The sequence below is a fragment of the Peromyscus eremicus genome, chromosome 1 (genome assembly GCF_949786415.1).
Source record: "Peromyscus eremicus chromosome 1, PerEre_H2_v1, whole genome shotgun sequence".
Taxonomy (NCBI): Eukaryota; Metazoa; Chordata; class Mammalia; order Rodentia; family Cricetidae; genus Peromyscus; species Peromyscus eremicus.
Window position 1 is genome coordinate 121,175,278 of NC_081416.1, and position 23,447 is coordinate 121,198,724.

Consider the following 23,447-nt stretch of genomic DNA (forward strand, 5'->3'; position numbering starts at 1 on the left):
AACCAGACTCAACCTCTTCCTGAACTCATGCCACATATTGTCCAGTCTAATTATTACCTTTCTTCTCAATTTCATCTTTTCACATTTCTCCTTTCCCATTCTACAAATAGAACCTTTAGTTAGTCATGCTGATCATTTAATCCCAAACTCCAACCTTACCTTAGGACCTTTAAACACATACTTCCCATTTCTTAGCATGTCTTTTGTTTGTTTGTTTGTTTGGAGTTTTTTGCCTATGAACTTGTGAATACCTTTCAATAGTAACAACAATTATGATCTTCTTTTGACAGAATTTTCCCAATACAAATATCCATATTAGAGTCAATATTTTTCATATTATCCTTTGTGTAATTTCATCATGGTCCATACCAATGTAATAAAATAAAATGTTTATTGTTCACACATCTCAAATGAGTTTTGAACTTGAAGATATAATCTCTTCCACTTGCATTTGTAGAGCTTAGTAGAGTATATGGCATATAATAGGTGCTTTATAGCCCTTCTTTGCACAGATAGATCAATGAATATTCCATGTCCTCGATGTTTTCTAAATTCTTCCTTCAGAAGCTAACCTTGCCCTGGTCACTCACAGTTCAGTTAGATGACTAGAAACTAAATCTTGAAATAATTAAGACAGGGGTGCTAATTCTGATGACGATCACTCTTCATCAATCAACAGGATTATATCTTTCACTCCTCAAGTCAATGGAAATCCAGGAGCAAGTTCTTTGATCTTCTTATTGAGAGTGGGAAGATAGGAAGATGAATACAAGAGATGTTAAAAGATGCTGTGAGTCTGGAATTTGAATTGTCTTCCTGGTTTTTTATTCTCCCTTAAATCTTACATGTATATTACAGAACACTGTATTTATTAATTGAAAGAATGGTTTTCCTGAGATGTAGCGAGAATTTAAAATAGAGGTATAATAGATGTAAAAGGAATAGACTACCAATGATGTGACATCTCTAAATTGCAAGGGGCATGCCTTTCTTCTACAACTTGGTGCTAAACTGTGGTAGAATCTTGCCCTGTGGCTTTCTCTGAGTTTTTTCTGTTATTATTTAACTAATTCAAAAACTATCTGGAGTTGGTGAACAGATTATGAAATGCATCTTTGGCAGTTAACATCAAATATGCGGTATTGTCTGTTTCTTTTGTTTTAAAAATTCAAATGTCAGCAACTATGTCAAGACAGTCAGTTTTCCACCTCCCTGATTGTCATCTGTGTGCTCTCTGGCTGGGATTAAGCAGAAATGTTAGGTGTGAATTTTTGAAGGGTAGAGAGCACATTCCATTTTATTTTGGTTGTTGTTCCTGATGACATACGGGATGCAGATGCAAAGGCTGATGCTTCTGTAGCCATCCTAGATTAAGAGTAAAAGCTACAACTCACAGAGTTCAAAATCTGATGAAGTAGCAGATGCTGGATCTCTAATACCAAGCATCTATAACACCAGCTCCAACTCATCTTTACATATGGAATTCCATATGAAAGAAAAGCACCTAGGAAATCTTCCACTATTTTGTAATTTCCTTCTCATAGTCAAATCCAACCCTAACAAAATTTGAATGGCAACTATATAGTAAATACACTATACATTTTCTGTTCTATTCTTATCTGTATCCCCAGGTTTCTTGGGCTTTCTCTCACTGACCCTGTTCATCTCACAGTTCAGTCTCAAAGCCATTTTTCTCTGTGTGCTGAACGACCCTCTACCATTTTCCCCCATGTTAAGCCTCCCCAATGTCTCCATTCTCTTCTGTGGCTTCCTTTGCAGATCTCTTCCAGGAAGAAGTACTTTACCATCATGTGACCCCAGACCCCAGAGAGCATTTGCTCATAACTGTGCAAATACTTATATAGAATTCTCTGTTGTGGGTGGGAAATGTGCTATGAGCTAGTGTTAGTGTGGAGCAGGTGCCAAGTTGCACACTTTCATATATGATCTTATTTCATCTTTACTATAACTTTGTGATATAGATATGTCCATTCCCATGGCACATATAAAAACCCTGAAGTTTAGAGAGATGTAATTACTTACTTAAATTTTCAGAACAAGTCACTGCCAGATGCAGGATATGAACCACATCTGTCTGTCTGATTCTATAATGAATGGATTTCCCAGCACACATCTTCTATCTCCATCATGTTTTAACAAATTTGAAATCTGTGAAGACCAGTGATTATATTGTTTACCACAGAATATAGCCCAGCTGCTGGCCTCTCCAACCTCTGTAAAATGTAGATTGTTATAGAGCATCGAAGGTGATACTTGCTGTGACTTGGTCTCATGGGCTTTTATGTTCATTCACCCAGGACCTGAGAAACTGCCAAGCCTTTCAGGATCTTAGTAGGCTTCATGTCTGTGCTGCAAGCTCAAATGTTATGCTATTGAGAAACCATTCATACGTGGAGTAACTTAACCACTTAGAACTCTTTCTGAGAACCCAGAAAAAGAACCCTCTTCTCTGGTTATAATCTCTTTCTGTGTCAGGCTCAGGACTGGTGAAGAGCTGAGGTCAGAGAATCCATGGCAATCCTGAAAACACTACCCATGTCCAAATACAAGTGCAATGATAGCATGCTGTATATATAAAATCTTATGACATATCCAGATTCTATGCATGGTAAAGCTAGACCAACAATACAAAGAAGATAGCTAAGCCCACACAGACTAGTTTTTCTACTGGCTTAGACGCTATATATCTAATAGTGAAGAAGCCATGTGATGGCCATTAATCCAATGGCTGGAGACACAGCGCTGGCACTGAACCTCAGGACTGGGGGACAGATCTTCTTCTCCACCCTGTCCCTTCCTCTTTTTCCTCTTCTTCATCCTTGTGAAAGGCACACTCCTGGATCTGCCGGTCCAGCTCAGTGAAGTTGGGTTCTGGGTCTGAGCTGCTGTCTGCACTGTAGTTAATCTCCTCCATGCAGGATGGCTCATCATCGACCTCAGAGGATCTGCTGGTGCTACTGCTGCTGCTGCCACATCTGTAGTTCATCTCCCCAAAGCAAAGAGAAGAATGAGGGAGGAGAGAAGGAAAAGCACATAGGGGAAGGGAGATAGACACAGGGTGGTGGAAAGTGGAAGGAGGAAGGAAAAGATAAGTTAGCCAGAAGGAGAAAATTTACAATACGGAAGAGAAGGGTAGCCAAGCCCCCTTTCTGACTTTTTTTGTAATTTATTATTTGAGGATTTCTCACTAACCTCTTCAGCTCCTCCCAGATTCCCTACTACACTATACCCAAGTCTTCATATTGTCTTTTTCTAAATAACCCACTAAGATCAATTAGTACTGCCTGTATATACATGGACATGAGGCTTTCCACTGAACAATGGGAAACTCAAGAAAGGCCACACTCAAGAAGAAAACTGACTCTGCCTCCTCCAGCAGCCATCAACTCTAATAATTCCCCAACAAGGGTTGGGGGTATCATGAACTCCTACCCCATCCATGCTGGAATTTTAACTGGCTTGGTCTGACACAGGTTTTATGCAGACATCCACAGCTGCTATGAGCTCAAGACTCATTCCTCCCTTAAGTGTTTTCATTCACATCCCTCTCTCTTTAATTCCCCCCTTGAGGGTAACCAGGGCACCATTCAAAGTCCATAGATTCCTTTCTTCCTCTGCCAATTAACTGCACTTCTCTCTCAATTAGTGAATTTACATCCAAATGATGTAGACAGTCTGGCATATGTAGAACTCTCAAGATAGGTTAAGTTTCATGTGGTCACACCCAGGAGGCTACTATTGAATGTATGAGAATGCCATTATATCCCTCCCAGCACAGAGTAGAATCAGATCAAAGTAGAGAGGACTCCAAGACTTAATGGCCCCCCTTCTACCAAATCATACCATGGGTCTCACATAGTTCTCCTTCATCATAATAAATGGTTTATTGGAAAGAAATTAATCCAGATGAAAATAAATAAATGAGCAAGCAAGAAAACAACATTCTGTTTCTCCTATGCTTATATTTCTCCATTATCCCGCCCCCCCCCAATTTATCAACAACTGGGTGATCAACAGGGGCTGAGCAGCAAGAGACAAGAGGGAGCAGCCGCAATGGATCAAAGACTTAACTGCATATTGTGATCAGAGGGAATTTCCTCCCAAGAAGCTATATATCTCCCTCATTTGCATGAGATACCTGAAGACTTTCTAATCACTCCCTACTTAGGACTTTACCAATTAGGATTAGCAGCATGCTGGGTTTCTACTTTGTGATTTATAGAAGGCAAGCACTTCATAAATCAGGAAGCGCTGTTCATCCACCTGCCTCTCCATAAACAATGGAAATGGGCAATCAGTAGCATGGTTACACGTTAGCTCAGGAAATGAATCAGGCCAGTTTCTTAATTGTTTACTGACTGATCGGAGTCCCCCAGTGCTCTCCACAGTCTCTGTTGCCTAAACTGAAGGTCTGGTAAGACACAAATGGAGAAGAGGGGAGAGAAATATAAACCTTGTTTCCACAGTCCCATTGCATTAATGGCCATTATATTTTACAGACCAAACTGTCAGTAATAAAGTCATTGAATCAAGGAAAGTAAAAGCTACCTAGCTCTAAGATAGTTTCTGTTCAGCAAGAATCTTGAGTGCCTGAATCTCTTCTGTTGTCACCCTAGGTACTGTGGTGACAGTGCAGTAAAACATCGAGAGCCTGATTTCAAGTCCTGGCTATGGGACTTTGGGGAAAACCCCAGTTTCATAGTGAGATCACAGTAGATGAGGTGAATTCTGGTGAAGAAACACAGACGCTATCTAGCAGAATGCTCTGTGAAGTAGTGTCAGTCAACAAATTTTAATTCCATTTCTCTGCTGTGGATATTAAGAAGACACTAAAACAGAAGAAAATTATGCATTTAAATGTGTTGCTTCCCACCCATGTCACTCCAATAATTATTACAGACAAATGGGTGCTGCTTATATTCTCTCTAAAATGTGTGCCATCACCAAATTTAGGACCTTGCAGCAACTCACCATTGCTATTTTTTTTTTTTTTTTTTTTTTGTTTTTTTGAGACAGGGATTCTCTGTGTAGCTTTGTGCCTTTCCTGGAACTCACTCTGTAGCCCAAGCTGGCCTTGAACTCACAAAGATCCGCCTGCCTCTGCCTCCCGAATGCTGGGATTAAATGCATGCACCACCACCGCCCGGCTACCATTACTAATTAATGGAACATGAATATCAATGGGTTTAATGGATAGGACTTTCAAATGGGGTTCAGTTTTCAGGAGTAATATGGTCAGTTTGCTCTACAAAGGCCTTGTCCTCCAGGAAGAGTATGCTCAAGTCAATCACAAACTTGGAGCCTCCCACTACAATATAGTTGATAAATTGATCCTGTTGGGATACATATATCAAACTTGATGCCTCTTCAATATTTTACTCATACAATCAACTTCTTGTAATCTTCCAAGCTCTCAACATCCAAGAAAATGAGACATGTTTCTATTAACACATTCATCTTAACTGCTACTAAGAGACCATTTTGATAACCTTTTCCCTTACTGAAAAATTCCCAACTAATTGTTACTCTAAGATAGTTACTGAATTTGTTTGGAACCAGAGCTTGCTATAATTTAATTGAAATTAAAATATAGCTCATGTCCCACCAAATTCATATCTACTTTATTCTACAGCTTATCTAAAATGAAAACAGCAGATGCAAAAATTTGCCACATTGAACATGTATGTTTGGGATAGATTGAAAAGGCTTTATAACAACAAGTCATTTTATTTAGCTGTTTTCTTTTTTTTTTTTTTTTTTTTTGGTTTTTTGAGACAGGGTTTCTCTGTGTAGCTTTGTGCCTTTCCTGGAACTCACAAAGATCCCCCTACCTCTGCCTCCCGAGTGCTGGGATTAAAGGCGTGCGCCACTTAATTGCTTTTACAAAATCTCTGGTTTCTAAAGTTTTGTGGATATTCATGACACAAATATTCTATCATAGATTATTAATGATGTAAAACACTGACAGTTTCCTGTAGAATTCTAGATAGAAGTCAAACAGCACAAAGTAGCACCTATTGTAGGAAAAAATACACCTACAGATTAAATGTAAACCGTGAAGACTAAAGCTAATAAAATTACATTGTGTGATAAACATTCTTAAATGAACAGACTTTTGGTGCCTCTCTCTTTCACAAACACACACATACACATACACTCATAGGCACACAGGTTCACATGGACATACACAAACACATACATACATACACACACAAACACACACACACAAACACACACACACACACACACAAATAAATAAAATAAAAACCAAAACCAAAAAATGTGTATCGCTGACTTTACTAGAGTAACCATTTTGCATCTATACATAGCCCGTGATGTTATGATGTAGACTTCAAATATGCAAAAGCACATGAACATTCTTTCACTAACAATTAGATGGCTAAACAAGATCAAAGGGGATGTCTCAAGGGAAGTCTAGGTTAGAAAGTGAAAAAAAGGAAAGTCTGGGTTAGAAAGTGAAAAAAAGAAAACCTCACATAGCAACTGCAAGAGAAAATTCAGAGTCAAAACTATAATCTATGATGTATAGAAAGTAGAAAAAGAGACATAAGAAAAAGATGCAGAGCAAGTAGAAGGAATAATTCAAATACGAGCAAGAGTTAATGGAAGGGAAGCAAACAGAAGGTACAAAAACAATGAAATAGACATGACTATTCGGAAAAATACATAATACTATTACAATTAAAAATTGATAAAGAAGAAGAAAGTATCAGCAATAAACTATGGTCATCCCTTAGATCTCTGAAAATTTTAAGTTTTCAGGGATCTAAGGGATAAAGCGATATTAAAAAGAACAGGCAATAACAGTAACAAAATCTATACATATGTGAACTTAGCACCCAAGAAATGATACAGATCAGTCTCTCAAACAATGAAAACAACCACAGGACCAGGTTTCTCCCCTACCCCATGATGTCTCTCTCTATCAAGATATCTCTTTCATTGCTCTTCCACTCCATCCCTCTCACAGCTTGGCCATCCCATTGCCTCATGTTCTCATCCCCCATCCCCTCCCCTCATTCCCAGTTTACTCCTGAGATCTCATTTGTTTCCCCTTCCCAAGGTGATCCATATGTCCCTTTTAGGGTCCTCCTTGTGTTCTAGCTTCTCTGGAGCTGTGGGTTGTAGTCTGATTATCCTTTGCTTTACATCTAATATCCACTTACGAGTGAGTAGGGAAATTCCCAGGAATCCACAAGGATGACCCCAGCTTAGACTACTAGCCATAGTGGAGAGGTTGCCTGAACTAGCCTACCCAGGTAATCATAAAGCTGAATAGCCTGTCATCACAGAGCCTTCATCCAGTAACTGATGGAAGCAGATGCAGAGATCCACAGCCAAGCAGCAGGCTGAGCTCCAGAAGTCCAGTTGAAGAGAGGGAAGAGGGTTTATATGAGCAAAGGGTGTTAAGATCATGATGAAGAAATCTACAGAGACAACTGAACCAAGCTCATGGGAACTCAGGAACTTTAAACCAACAGCTGTGGAAACTGCATGAAACCAGACTGCATAGGGGACACAGTTGTATAGCTGGGTCTGTTTGAGGGGCCCCTGGCAGTGGGATCAGGATCTTCCCTGGTGCATCAGCTGGCTTTCTGGAGCCCATTACCTATGGTGGGACACATTGCTCACCCTTGATACAGCGGGGAGTGGCTTGGTCCTGCCTCAACTAAATGTACCAGGCTTTGCTGACTCCCCATGGGAGGTCTTACCCTTTTGGAGGAGGGGATGGGAGGTGGGTTGGGCTGGGGAAGGCTGAGGTGGAGCAGGAGGAGAGATGAGAGGGGGATCTGTGGTTGGTATGTAAAATGAATAAAAATAATTAAAAAATAAGAATGAAAAACAGCCACAAGTTCCTTATGTGAAATGGAATATCTGAATGTCTCTGGAACTATTCAGAAAATTAGATTCATAGTTCCAAATGTCTTAATAATGACATGTTAGGCTCAGATATTTTCATTAGAAAAGTGTGAAAAATGGAAAAAAACCCAACAGTTCTATATAATTCCATCTAGAAAATAAGAGGTATTTTCTATTCATTTTATAAATCTTGTATTACACTGGTACCCAAACTAGACGTCGTAATCAGAAAGACAATTGTAAACCTCTATCCCTCATAAATAAAAAATGTGTTATTCTTTTAAGAAATAGGTGGTTGGATTCAGTATTATATATGATAATTATAAACCCTGACCACATGAAGTTAAATCTTGGGAGTCACGCTGGTTCAATACTTGAAAGATTAATAAATGTAATCCACTATATTAATAGGATAATGTGCAAGAATTACACAATCATATACATGTCTTCAGAAAACAATTGATAAAATCCTGTAATCGTTAATGATATAAAACACACTTAAAAATACCAAGAGTTTCTCATATGAACAAAGAGTCCTTGTAAAATCAGTTGATACTGGGCACAGTGGCTAAAGATTGATTCTCCATAAAGATTAGGAAGAAGAAAAAGCATTTCATCATTGTTATTCAACTGGAAGTCTTAGCCAGTAATGTAAGAGAAGAATAAAAAATATATATGCACAAGTAAATTAAAAAAAATGTCCTTTTGGGACTGTATGAAAGATAATCACAGTCCACTGCCAGACCAAAAAAAAAAAAAAATGAAGACATGCAAATGCTAACTGCATTTCCATACAGTAGCAAATTGCTGTAATATCTGTGATATAATTCATAATGACTGAACAAAAATGAAGCAGTTGGTTATTAATCTAACAACACACATACCAGACTCATGCCAGAGTTACATGCCATACAACAGGCAGAAGCAGATCACAGACTCATGTCAGAGTTACATGCCATATAATAGGCAGAAGAAGCAGCTCACAGAAAGGAAAGATGTTTAAGTGAGTGGACAAGCAGAAATGGCTTCACGAACTCAACATAGTAAAGACTGATAATGGAGATCACCCTAAAGCTTATATAGAAATGAAAATGAATGAGAAATAGCTAAGATGATTTTGAAAACAAGACCAAAGTGGGAATAGCTACTCAATCATTTCTTTCAATCAATGTTTTAAGACAAGAAGTCATATATTAGAGTGGCATTAGACTCACTATATGCTGTGGGATAATGCTTTTTTTTTGTACACTGGTTCAATAAAATCCTGATTGGCCAGTAGCCAGGCAGGAAGTATAGGTGGAACAAGCAGACGAGGAGAATTCTGAGAAGAGGAAGGACGAGTCAGAAGTTGCCAGCCAGACACAGAGGAAGCAAGATGACAAGGCAGAACTGAGAAAAGGTACCAAGCCACATGGCTAAGCCTATATAAGAATTATGGGTTAATTTAAGTGTAAGATCTAGTCAGTAATAAGCCTGAGCTAATGGCTGATCAATTATAGTTAATATAAGCTTCTGAGTGATTATTTTATAAGCTGGCCATGGAACTGCGGGGGCTTGGCAGGACCTGAGAAACTTCTGGCTACAACTATGTAATCAAGGTGACTTGAACTTCACACTTTCCTTCCTGCCCAGCCCCCAACTCCAGGGCGCTGGGATTACAGGTATTTACCATCATGCCTGGTTTATGTGGTGCTAGGGGACAGACTTGGGGTGTTGTGTGTATGGGGCAGATACTCTACCAGCTGAGTTATAACTCCAGATTTATCATTCCATTTCAAGATATACATAGTGACTGTGCTCAAGACAGCACAGTATTGGAAGAGTGGCAGACACTAAGGCCGTAAGAGAGCAGAAAGCACAGATGTACATGCACACAAATAAAGCCAATCGGTTGCAATTTCACAAAAATGAAAATTAGTGAATAGAAGAAAATTGCCTCTTTTGAAGCAACTGTATGTTTCTTAATAAAACGTAAGTAAACTCTTCCGTAAACCTTATACTTTATACAAATTTAATTCAGAACGGATTTTAGGTTCAAAACGTAAAATACAAAGCTGTAAATCTTTTGGAAAATAAACATCTAGGAAAAGGTAAGTGAGATTGGCCTAGACAAAGAATTTCTAGAAATGACATAAAATATGATCTGTATGAGAAAAATAACAGATAAATTGTACTTCATCAAAAATAAAATTTTATTCTCTAAGGGCTCATTAAGAATATGAAAAAAAAATCTACTTACTGTGAGAAAATGTTTTCAAAACACACATCTGATAAAGAAGTCACATTTAGAATTTGTAAAGAGCTCTGAAAATGGATTATAAAAATGTATTTATGAAATATGTAGATGACATGAGGAAGATATATGTATGGCATAAGATATTCATCAACAGCAGTCATTAGGGAAAGACTATGATAAAATGAAAATTAAGACTGAATGTTAAAAATAGCCGTAATACAAAATAGCAAAGAGGCTATCAACTAGACTCCTAATATATTGCTGCTCGAAATGTGTAGCCATTCTTGAAAATGGTTTGTAAGTTTTCTCAAACACAGGAAGCACTTTCTATATGAAGGACAAAGTGCACTCTTGTGCAGGTAATCAAGTTAAGCAAGCAGTTATAGTCACACTATCCCTTTTGACAGTTTTACTGAGTGTTGTTGTTATTTTATTTCCCATAACTACAATTCTTTGTGTGATCTTTGTAATTAGTAAAGGGGGGCCTTTCCTTCCTCCCTCTCTCTGTCCCCACTTCCTTCCTTCTTTTCTTCATCCTTCCTTCCTTTCTTCCTTCCTTTCTTTCTTTCTCTTTCTTTCTTTGTTTCTTTTTCTTAAAGAATTTGTGTCCCTATCTGCCTTGGTTAGGGTTTTTATTCCTACAACAAATAACCATGACCAAAAAGTAAGTTGGAGAGGAAAGGGTTACCTTTCCATACTGTACTCTCTCATTGAAGGAAGCCAGGGCAAGAACTCAAATAATGCAGGAACCTGGAGGCCAAAACTGATTCAGGGGCCATGGAGGGTTGCTGCTTACTGGCTTGCTCATCATGGCTTGCTCAACCTGCTTTCTTATAGAACACAGGACCACCAGCCCTGGAATGGAATCACTCACCATGGACTGGCCCCTCCCCATCAGTCACTAATTAAGAAGTTGCCCTACAGCCAGATCACAGAAGCACTTTCTCAATTGATGTTCCCTCCTTTCAGATAACTCTAGCTTGTATCAACCTAGCTATAAATTAAATACTTACATTAGTGTCAGAGGGCTCACTGGGTGTTTGCAATGTCTCAAAGGTTATAAAGAATGGGAAAGAAAAACAAAAGAAAGAAAGAAGAAAAAAAAAACAAACAAACAAAAGGTCCTGAAAACAAATCCAAAAAACCATGAAGACTTTGGGAAACATCACATGGCATTTCTTTTCTTTTTCTTTTTTCCTCAGAAATTATCAGCTGCAGATGGATTTTATGAGGATCAAGCACAATTTGACTTCAGTTAACCTTTTATAGCAACCTTAGCACCTTAGCAATCAGCACAACAGACACTCTGGTGGTGCCCTCCCCTCACCCCAGCAAAGTGCACTAATACAGTCATTTCTATCATCTCCTTTTCGGTCTTTGTCCAGAATATTTTGGACTCTATCAAGCTTAAAGGTTAATAAAGTCATTGAAAAGTCTCTATGGTGCAGGGTGAAGGAGGTGAGCCAGATGTAAAATGAATTTTGCTATGCAGAAAAGTTGGAATATGCCAATAACTCATGCATTTGAAAACTTTCTAACTTCTTTCAGTCTTCACAGGATTAGAATCAAAAGAAACTCCAAGATGAAAAAAAAAATCAAATGTCTGCTGAAAAAACACCTCAGTTTTGTATGTAAGTTTTCGGAGCAGTCTTGGTAATTGGGGGATGGTACAAGCTCTACAGACTAATGAGAGCTCTGGCATTGTTTCCGAACAGCAGAACGGCTTCATGCAATCAGTCAGCTCAGCTGAAAGAGCCAAATCTTGGTTGAATCCTTTCAGTACTACCTTGTGACTCTTTATTAGTGGATTCCATTTAAATAACTAATAACAGTAGCACCAGTCATCCTTGGTGGCAGCTAATTACTGATCGGTTGCTAAATAGCACACAGCACTAAGTAAGTTATTGAGTTCCTCAAAGAACTCACCAGGTCAGTTTCTTGATATTTAAAGTGAAAAATCACATTACAAGCTTCCCCCCCCCCCGTAACCCACATTTCCTACAAATACTAAATATCTAGATTTTCAATTCTCTTATGTAAAAAATAAAAGCAGGTGATTTGCATGTATACTATACATCTTTCCATATACTTTAAATCATCTCATAATTGCTTATAATTGTTAATATCATGTAAATGGTTGTTGTAGTAAGTTTTAAAGGGAATAATGACAAAAAAGATTGTATGTGTTTTGTACCTATGCAATATAATATACTTTTATACAGATTTTGATTGAATCCAGGAGGGCCAGTTTTGTTTACCATAAAGTAGTGTGATAAGGTTTAGGTAAGGCAGTATATACAAAGTGTTATACGAAGTTCCTAAATTGTCAGGGAAGAGCAGACAACAACCAACACAAAACCAAACCAAAAGACATTCAGTGTTTCCATCCTTTCTTAGTAGAAGCAGTTAAGTACATTAGTTTCCAACTTTGCCATCTAAACACCAAAATTCTGCCATAATTAACATGTTAACATGAGTCATATTACATTGTGATGTATAATTTTTTCGTTCTCTAACAGGAAAAACTGATTTTTTGCCTTTAGATAAGATTGTATGTTCTCTTCTGTTTGACCTGCTCATCTTCCTTCTCACTCCTATCAATAGAAATCTAATTTAACCCATGAAGTTTAACACATATAGTGATTAGTAACTTAATCCATTCATGCCACTCCTATCTTTCTGACCCTGTGAATTTTAGACTCTACTGTAAAATCTGAGGGTCTGTTTTGTTTATATATATCTAGTGTTCTTCCTAATATTGATCTGTAGGTACGCGAGGCCAGAGAAAGCAGTTCACAGCTGGCTCCTCTGCAATAGGCTTCCAGCCTCAGCACAAGGTCACCCTTTTATTTTTCTTTTATTAATATCTTTTCATTTTTATACCAACCACAGTTCCCCCTCCCCTCCACTTCTCCCACTCCCCTCATCTCACCCACCCCATCCACTCCTTAGAAGAGGTAAGACTTCCCTTGAGGAGTCAACAAAGTCTGGCATACCAAGTTGAGGCAGGACCAAGCCCCTCCCTTCCTGCATCAAGGCTGAGGAAGGTATTCCAACATAGGGAATAGGATCCAAAAAGCCAGTTCATGCACCTGGGATAAGGCCTGGTCCCACTGCCAGGGGCCCCACAAACAGATCAAGCCACACAACTGTCACCCACATTCAGATGGCCTAGTTCAGTCCCATGCACGTTCCCCAGCTGTCAGTCCAGAGTCCTTGAGCTTCCACTAGCTATGGTCAGCTGTCTCTGTGGTTTTCCACATCATGATCTTGATGACCCCCTCTTGATCATAAAATCCCTCCTCTCTCTCTCTTCAACTGAACTCCAGGAGCTTGGCAAAATGCTTGCTTGGGTGTCAATCTCTGCATCTGTTTTCATCAGTTACTGGATGAAGGTTCTATGATGACAATAGGGGGATTGATTACAGGGGAAGGCCAGCTCAGGCACTCTCTCCACTATTGCTAAGGAGTCTTAGCTGGGGTCATTCTTGTGGATTCCTAGGAATTTCCCTAGCACCAGGTTTCTCCCTAACCCTATAGTGCCTCCCTCTATCAAGATATCTCTTTCATTGTTCTCCCTCTCCATCCCTTCTACAACTTAGCCATCTAGATCCTTCATGCTCCAATCCCTTCCCCTCTACTCACATTCCCAGTTTACCCAGGAGATCTTAACTATTTCTCTTTCCTGGGGCAATCTGTGAGTGTCCCTCTCAGGGTCCTCCTTTTTCCTAGCTTTTCTGGGGCAGCCTACAGAATAGGAAAAGATCTTCCCAACCCCACATCTACAGAGGGCTGATCTCCAAAATATATAAAGAACTCAAGAAACTAGACATCAAAATACCAAATAACCCAATTAAAAATTGGGGTACAAATCTAAACAGAGAATTCTTAAGAGAAGAATCTCAAATGGCTGAAAGACATTTAAGGATTTCTCAACATACCTAGCCATCAGGGAAATGTCAATCAAAAGGACTCTGAGATACCATCTTAAACCTGTCAGAATGGCTAAGAACAAAAGCATTGATAACAGCTTATGTTGGAGAGAATGTGGAGTAAGGGGAACACTTCTCCACTGCTGGTGGGAGTGCAAACTTTTACAGCCACTCTGGAAATCAGTATGATGGTTTGTCAGAAAATTGGGAATCAACCTACCTTAACACCCATCAATATCAGTCATTGGCATATACTCAAAAGATGCTGAATCATACAACAAGGACACTTGCTCAACTATGTACATAGCAGCATTGTTTGTAATAGCCAGAACCTGGAAACAACCTAGATGCTCCTCAACCAAAGAATGGATAAAGGAAATGTGGTACATTTACACAATGGAGTATATCTCAGTGGTAAAAAACAAAGCCATCATGAAATTTGTGGGCAAATGGATAGAACTAGAAAATATCATTCTGAGTGAGGTAACCCAGACCTATAAAGACAAACATGGTATATACTTCATTCAAAAGTGGATATTAGATGGAAAGCAAGGTCACTCTTTACCTTGGGATTCTCCAGTTTCTTTGCACTGAAGGTAGTAGTGGGAAGTTTTCCTGTGTCCAGCCAGGTCCTGCCACTGCACGGACCCAAGTAAACACACAGAGGCTTATATTACTTGCAAACTGTATGGCTTAATGGCTCAGGCTTCTTGCTAGCTAACTCTTATATAACCTAACTCAACCTGTTTCTATTAATCTATATGGTGCCATGTGGCTGTGGTGTTACTGGTCTCCTAGCATCTTGTTGCTCTTTGGGCAGCAGGCTGAGTCTCTCCCTACTCAACCCTTCTTCATCTTGTCTTCAGTCTCAATGCACCACCTAACCTTATCCTGCCCAGCCATAGGCCAATCCAGCCTTATTTATCAGTCAATCAGACCCTAACACATTCACAGTATACAGAAAGACATCCCATAGCAGAACGGTGCTGGTCTCTCCCCATTAGCTGCCCACAACATTGCTGACAACCAGAACATGGCATCCAATGCTGCCAAATGCTCTCTGTCTGAGCAGGACACTTCTGGTTGAGAATCATTGCTTAAAGTGCTAAACTATGAGAAAGCTTATAAGTAGGGATGTGACAAGTAGAAGCATGCTTTTGGAAAGAATTTTGTGAGAAATAAAGGGAATGATAAAAGAAAATCTTGATTAAATATTACTTTGCTAGAGAAGAAAATCATCTAGGAATCAAAAGCCTATCCCCAAAATGATTAAGCGATGCATCAATCATGGTGAAGAGCCAATCAATGAAGTTCTCAATTTCCTACAATTAAACTGGACATTAAATTCAATCAAAAACACCAATGGCCACTACCATATGTAATATAATAATTATAAAACATCACAGCAATCAAATGAAATTCAACATCAAGAGGCACTTGTCAAAGCAACAATAGTAATTTTTCCCTGAGTGTTAATTTAGTAAAATTTGGCAAATAAAACCAGAGTATTTGGGGCTGATAAGACAGTTTAGCAGGTAAAAATTCTTGCTGCCATGTCTGACACCCCCTGTCAGATCTCTGGGACCAGCAGCATTGAGAGAATCGACTCACACAAGTTGCCCTTTGAGCTCCACATGTGCACTCCTCACACACAAAATAAATAAATCAAATAATTTATTTAAAACACAGAATACATAATATAGAAAAAGAGTCATAGCTATTATTTTGAATGCCAGGCTCATGTTTGTTGAAAGCAATTAAAAGGACATTTTAGGACAACAAAAGCTAACTTAGATGACTACATATACAAGTGTGTGTGTGTGTGTGTGTGTGTGTCTGCAGGTGCGTGCGTGTGCACGCATGTATGTTGTTTTGATATTTGAACATTAACTAGTTAAAACATTAATTTAAAAAGAAAAGATTATATTCATAACACAGTCATGATGAATAGAGGATTTAGTCATAAAACTAGGAAATACATAAGCTGACAGAAGGAAAGTAACAAATCTCATTGTGTGTGAACTGAACAAAACGCTATTTTGAAGTTACTAATTATATAACCACAAGAATTTGTGAGATTGGCATAGACCTAGGAGGCCAGATATGAAAATGTGGTTCAGAGAGATCTGCTTCATACACCAATAAATTCATTCAGGAAGGATGTGGGAGCAAAACCTTCTGGTTTTAGTGAGTGCAGGATCATGCATGTCTTCAATTTCCTTATATAAACTCTCCAAAAATAATAAAAGGAAAGTAAATGAGTTATTTCAATGACATTAACCAACACTGGTAAATTACCTTAGTTTCAAAATTATGAACTATTAAACTATATGAAAATGTGGATAATAAGCAATGACACTAAGTATGGACACATACTTCCCTAATTACCCAGCATGCTAAGCTGCTATGAAAGAAAGTAGCTGTCTTAATCAATATTCTATTGCTGTGAAAAAACACCATGAGCATGACAACTCTTATAAAGGAAAACATTTAGTTAGGGCTGGCTTACAATTTGGAGGTTTAGTTCATTACCATGATGATGGGAAGCATGGTGGCATGCAGGGAGACATGGTACTGGAGAAAGAGCTTCCATATCTGGATCCACAGGCAGCAGGAAGAGAGAGAAACCCCAAAGCCCACCCCTAGTGACATACTTTCCCCAACAAGGTGACACTTATACAAAAGCCTACACTTACTTGAACAAAGGCACACCTCCTAATGCCACTCCCTAAGGATTTAAATATGTGAACCTTTAGGGGCCATTCCTATCCAAATCACCACAGTAGTATACAGTTGTGATCAACCAGAAGGATTTTTAATTAGGGATTTTTTGCTCCTTGTTGAGGACGCTGTGACTGGAAGAGCAAGCATACTTAAAAAGCTACAATTTGCCACTGAATCAAAGTATGTGATGGGATGAAAGAAAGACAAACTGAGGATGATTTTGCATCAGATACAAGTAATTCAGAAGGAATGTCTTCATGTGAAGCAGAGTCCAGAAGGGAAAATCAAGAGCTGGTATTTTCCATAAACATACATAACTACATAACTACTGTCTATTCATTGTTAACTTAAAATACAAAGATTTGAAGATAACTTTTGTCTGAAGATCAAAGTGGGAATAAATACCAAGTCTCAAGAAACAAAAATGTAATCTATTCTGGACCCTTAATCTTCTGGGCAAGTTTTTATTCTTTGTATTTTGCTCATCCCTTCACGTAAATCGGTTTATAATTCACTCAGAGTCCAGTCAAGTATTGATAAAAGATTAGAAGAACAACTTGAAAGAAGGAAGCTGGAAGTGGTTACAAGTTATGGGAGACACAGCCATATTTGAAGCAACAAGAATCAAGATAAAATTGCTAGAAAAAAAATGTCAGTTGACAAGGAAGTCAGAGTTCCAAAATTTACATTAAATGCTTTGGGATAAACCAAAGGACCAAAAGAGATAACAGATAAGGGGGGGGGGGGGAGACAACAACTCAAGGAAAGATAACCCACTTCAGACCCCGGACTTTTTATTTGTTAGTCTGTGGTGTCTAGTAGAAACTTTATATCTCTATAACAGGCTGACTCCATTTTAACTTATTTTTATATGGGTAGGTATATATTGTAGGAAGCTTCTACACCAGTTGGCTTCTGTAAGACATTTCCCAAAGGTCTTCGGTGTTGCTAATCCCTCTTCTCCCTTGCTGAGGAACTAATGGCAAGTGTTAACTGCTGGGGGCCGAAGGCCAGGTTCTTAAGAGTGTTGCCTGTGGTAGGTCAACTGTACTCAAGTGGGATCCCACACACTCGGGAGTATGTAGCCAGCATAAACTTCCTTTGACAGGTTAAAAACAAACGAACAAAAAGAGGACAGAAAGTTGGGTAGAGAGAAAAGGGGAATATGTCTGGGAGGATATAGGGCAGGGAAAGAGTATGTTCAAAACAAATTGTACAAAATTCCCAAAGAACTAATAAAAATTGACTTAAAATAATAGCAAAAGAAAGAAGAAAAGAGCAAGTGAAGTAAATAAAATTAGAATTTAAATATGTGTTTGGAAAATATTAGATATGAAAGTAAAAGTTATCATTGGTAAAATATACAGTACAAAGATGAAAAAAAATAAATATAGAAAGGCAAAATTGTTGATCAAAGGAACACATCAAATGCCAGGTATTTAAACAGCCTGATTGAGAGCAAAGTGCAGGCCTCTGTATTTACTAATCCACTCACCCATGCAACTCTGACCCTTCCTTCTGCTAGACAGCATGCCTGGCTCTGGTAATAGTACACATGAGAAGTACATGCCGGATGACAGCAGAAAAGATATGAGCATGAAAATATAAAGGTATGTCTCCCAAAGTGGGAATGCACCTTAATTTTAAGGTAATGCCAGACCTAATTACTTTATGAAAATCTAGTTGACTTACACAGTAAATTTGTCACACAGGCAACACCCTCAAAATACAAAAGCTTGTTTGTTTGTTTTGGTTTTACTGGGGAGGGCAGGTAGACACAGGGACAAGCTTGAGGAAGTCCAGAACACCAGAAGTAATTAAATTCAGATTTCAGAAATGGAAAGATAGAATCAGAAAAGTTTTAGTGAGTATACTTCTGGAGATAAAGGAGAGAAATGTAGAGACAATAAGAAAGGGAATAAAGATAGATGGAAGGAGAAAGAAGGGGAACAGGGAAATGGAAAGAAGGAGAAGGCTATCAAAGAAAGGCTATAGCTAGCAGTTATCCCCAGTAAGTGGGCAGAGTAGCTGTACAAATCCAGATACTACTCCATCCACTTTTTCACTTCCTATAAACAAAATCACTCACATCTACCAAAGCACAATACAAACATCTTTGAATTTCCTTCTGGTTCTTCCCAGGTGAAAAGCAAAGCTTTCAAGTCACCTTGTTGTGAAACCTTCCTGAGAACATCTGCAAGAGTCTCCTCCCACCCACCCATGTGCTCCAGCATTTTGTTGAACTGATCTTTGAAAAGTCACATATCTTTGGTCTGATGACTGCCAGTAAAAATAAGTAGTAATAAGTGATGCTAAGAGTGCTGATCTTCTTCGACTTGCAAGGATCTTAATTTCACTGTCCTTTTGTGCTGAGGCATTAACAATTTGCTCATTCCAAATCATCCCCCATCTTTGTAATAGTCTCACCCTGATGTTAGTCTCAAATACCAGAACCCAAACACAATCCTGATGTCCAGAGACTTCTAAAGGCAACATTCTACAAGGCTAAAAGCAGAGAACAGCAACTAAAACAAATCCACCAGCATAACTGAGGTGACACTATCTCTCTAGAGCTTTCGACCTTACTTCCCTAGCACAAAATGCATGCGGTAAGCCAGGGTTATTGTATTTTCAGCAATATTTGAGTGCTAGCTACTTCCTGTCTCCTTTCTCTTTCCCTTTTCAAAGATGATACATTCAACAAGAAAGGGTTAAATATAATGGAGAATAAATAAAAGAAAATAATATGATGCAGAAATCTATTTGTGATATCATTGGGAGAGTGCATTTTAATACCTGGATGGGGAAACTACATAGACACTTCTCTGAATACTTCTCATGTCTTCTTTTCAGCTGGTTGTTTTGATGTCTTCTAGGCACACACCCAAAAGTTACTTTGGGTGGAAATAAGGAGTCTTGTGACATAGGAAAAAAGTATAAATTGAAAACAAGACAGAAACTTGGAATCAGTCACTCAACAGGGGGTTTGAATTTTGGCTATAAGCACCAAGTCTAAAAATAGAATTTACCTTCTGTAAGCCTCCTTGGATTAATCTATAAAATGACAATCTTATTTTCTTTTATAAATTGAAAAGCCAGAAACAAATGTCATAGCACAAGAACTCACAGTTAGTTACTGCTGTGGTTTGAATGTGAATTGCCCCACCCTGTTAGCTCATGTCTTTTAAATACTTGGTCCCCAACTGATGGTGCCGGGAAGGCCAAGAACCTTTAAGACAGTAGTTCTCAACTTTCCTAATGCTGTGACTCTTTAATATAGTTCCTCATGATGTTGTGACCCCCAATCATAAAATTATTTCATTGCTGATTCACAACTGTACTTTTGTTACTGGTATGAATCATAATGTAAATATCTGACATGCAACCCCTCCCTAAAGGGGCATGACCCACAGGTTGAGAACTGCTGCTTTAGGAGGTGGAGTTCCACTATTAGAAGTGGTTCACTGGGAGTGGGCTCTGAGGCTTTGACAGCCATGCTCCATGCCATGTTTGCCCTCTGCTTCCTGAGTGTGGATGCAATGTGACCAGCCAGCATCCAATACCAGAGCATTTCCTTTCCACTGCCATGTCTTCCCTGTGAGGGTAGACTATGGTTTTCTGGAACTCTAAGCCAAAATGAACCTCTCCGGTAAGTTGCTTCCATTAGAGTATTGTATCAGAACAACGCAAAGGTAGGTAAGACAGCTACTGCACTCCCTCCCCTTTCTTCTCTGCTACAACTGGAAACATTAAGCACAGAAAGAATCTTGTCCTGGCAAGTACATCATCTTCCTGATTAAACATCACCCTGTGGATGCAGCTTCACATAGTCTCCAAGCAAAGCCATTAAGAACTCTCTATTCCTTGCAATTCTTCCAAGCCAGACTGTATAGCAATTTGCAACTTTATGATGTGATAAATAGAATTTCTTTGTTTGGATTTTTCATTTACATATTTATTGAGATATGACGATCTTAATTAGTTCTGCTTTTTTTGTTCTGTTTGTTTTTCCTGGATGGGGAAAGACAGCTTTCTGTAGTCCAAAATAATTCTGCATGCTAACAGGGTGAACAAAACTCAGCCTGTGGCATTCCTTCATGTTGATGCTGCATAAAACGCAGCTTTGCAGATTCCTTTTGCACTTATTTTCTCTTCAAATGCCAAGGTAATACTCAACACTTGGGTGCCTGCCATACCTTGAGAGGCAGCCACCTACAGAGAGGCAAGAGGGGAACACTTTTAAAATTCCGAACACTTGTATTTATCCACTATGCTCTCCCCAGCTGCCTATCACCCATCTCCCTTCTGAGAATGCTGAACCTCCATTGCCTCTTGCTAATGAAATGCAGCTCTGTCTGCCCCTCAGCCTGTGTAGGACAGCAAAGGACAGCTCTGATTTCCCCCAGGGCCTAAGTTCTGGGGTCAAGGAAGGTTTTAGACAGCTTGCCTGCATTGTACTGTTCTCTGTTCACTCTCTACTTGCCTCAGATCAGAGCTGTGTGAATGCTGCACCTCCCCCAGGAGGCACTAGCAGCTTCCCCCATCATGTGCATGTTACCATCATCACCCAGAACAATTAGCATGGTTCCCCGGGGCTTTGTGTTTATCAGCTTCTTCACACTATCACCAAGTCTGCCACTGATTCAACACTTTCTAGAGAAAGGGCATACTATATTATTTTCCTTGTTTCATTTTTTTTAAGTTAACTAAACTAATGATGTACTTCCTGTGCACAGAAGAAAGCTCCAGGCGCTTTTAGGGAAGGATGAGGAGCGAGCATAGCTAAGCACCTACCATGCCACTTGCATTCATTCTCACGTCACTTAAAATATAAGCAAACAAGTCAGAGCAGATGCCACTGTTCTTAAACTAGAATAAAGAAAGACCTTAGAGGTTTAGATCATTTCTTTTCAATATCCTGAAGCCACACATGACTTAGAAGATGTATGATAATCACAGGGGGCCAAGTGCTCCTATAGCCTGTGATTCAATCAATACATATTTATGTGTATAGTTTACCTCTCTGGAGGAAGAACTATGATGAGACTTTAAACTCAAGCAAAACAGAAACTGGGGACTCTTGTCATGTGACCAAAAGGTCTCATAAAAAACTTGGCAGTCACCCATAGAAGGTCATGAAAATAATTGTCATCCTTCTTACTGCACACATGTTCCCAAGAAGGTCTCGGAAGTGTGATTCAAGTCATTCATCAAAATATAAGAAAGAATAGAGCAGAAGAGGGTGAGTTAATGAGGAGAGGATGAGAGTAAGACAGCAGGAGGAGGGGGAGGCTTTGCAGGATGTTTAAGGAGACCTGCACAACTGGTTTCTTATCATGGACTCTTTTCTCTTCAAAATGGCGGAGGTCAATGGACCTAAAGAAAAGATATTTGAAAGAGTAGTGAACTATAGATAATGGTCAATAGCTCAATGTGTAGCAACTGTCTGAGAGAAGTATTGTTTAAGTTTTTCTTTTATTTTTGAGATTATATCATTTCTATCCCCTCAGTCCTGCCCCTAGCCCTCCTACATAACCCTCCTTTGCTTTCTTTCAAATTCACAGCCTCTTTTTTGTTGCTATTTATGGATGTATATATTACTAAATATAATCTTTTCAGTCTGAATAGTGTTACTCTTATGCATGTTTTTAGGGCTGACCATTTGGTATTGGATAACCAGTTGTTGTGCTCTTCCCTAGAGAAGACTATTGAGAGAAGATATTTGAATGTCATGTAATACACTGAAGCTTCAGCCATGAATATCTAAATGATTTATTGAATAGAACTGGTGCAGTTGCCCTGAGATAAGCCATATTCATTTGCTTAGTTGTTTGCTTTAAACTGAGATTAGGCTAGATCTAGTATCCATGAATGTCTATGCTCTGCACACAAGGAGTCAAGAAATATTAACTACTACAGGGAAACACACAAAGCCCACGCCCTTGTAGATGTTTAAATCACAATTAGGATGACCTTGGAAAGCCAGTTTGTCACTTCAGAAAGGAAAAATGATGATGTCATTCTTATTACTACAGCTTCCTTGAGCAAAAGTCAACCATTCCCATGCTTGATTTTGACTGTTCTCAATGTGTTTTCTTGTGCAATGTTTCCAGATCTAATCCATTCTATAGAAAACTGCTACAATTTGTAGAGCTCTGTTCTATTTCACCAAATTTTGTTGGGTTTTAGAATATTATTTCTTGCGTACATTTTGGTTTAGAGGGAACCTATTCAAGGCCCTATACACATCTGTCTTGTTTGGGTCCAACAAAAGTTCAGAATGATGGAAGAAGGAAAGGGGAAAATGTATGAACAGAGGACAAATTTCTAGAGCTCTCTAGACTTATCAGCCCACAATCATTTGAGGCTTTATACTACCTTAAAGACATTCTTGTTGAAAAAAATCAGACTGTAAAAAATCAATAAATGTTTGGCAAATAAAAAAAAAGAAAATTGTGAAAATTGTTAAAATGTTACAGCATCATTGGATGCATCTGAGATATATCACTGCTTGATACAATCCTTGGAGCAGTGGGACAAAAAAGACATGGAACATCCAAGCTGTGGGTTTTGTCTAGTTGAACCATAGTCCTGCAAAATTCATCATCTCTGTAAAATGTACAGGGGAGCTTTTTCTTGTCTGCAAAGAAATC

General features: G+C 38.8%; 1 protein-coding gene across 1 annotated transcript in view; it reads right to left on the minus strand.

Annotated features, from left to right (window-relative positions):
* Positions 1-2,767: 2,767 nt before the first annotated feature.
* The window catches only part of Agbl1 (AGBL carboxypeptidase 1), a 765,743-nt gene continuing 745,063 nt past the window's right edge, over positions 2,768-23,447 (minus strand). Inside the window, exon 23 of the mRNA XM_059270317.1 lies at positions 2,768-2,996. Within this exon, the coding sequence (XP_059126300.1) occupies positions 2,777-2,996 (220 nt within the window). The 3' untranslated portion in view covers positions 2,768-2,776. The remainder of the gene's footprint in view (positions 2,997-23,447) is intronic.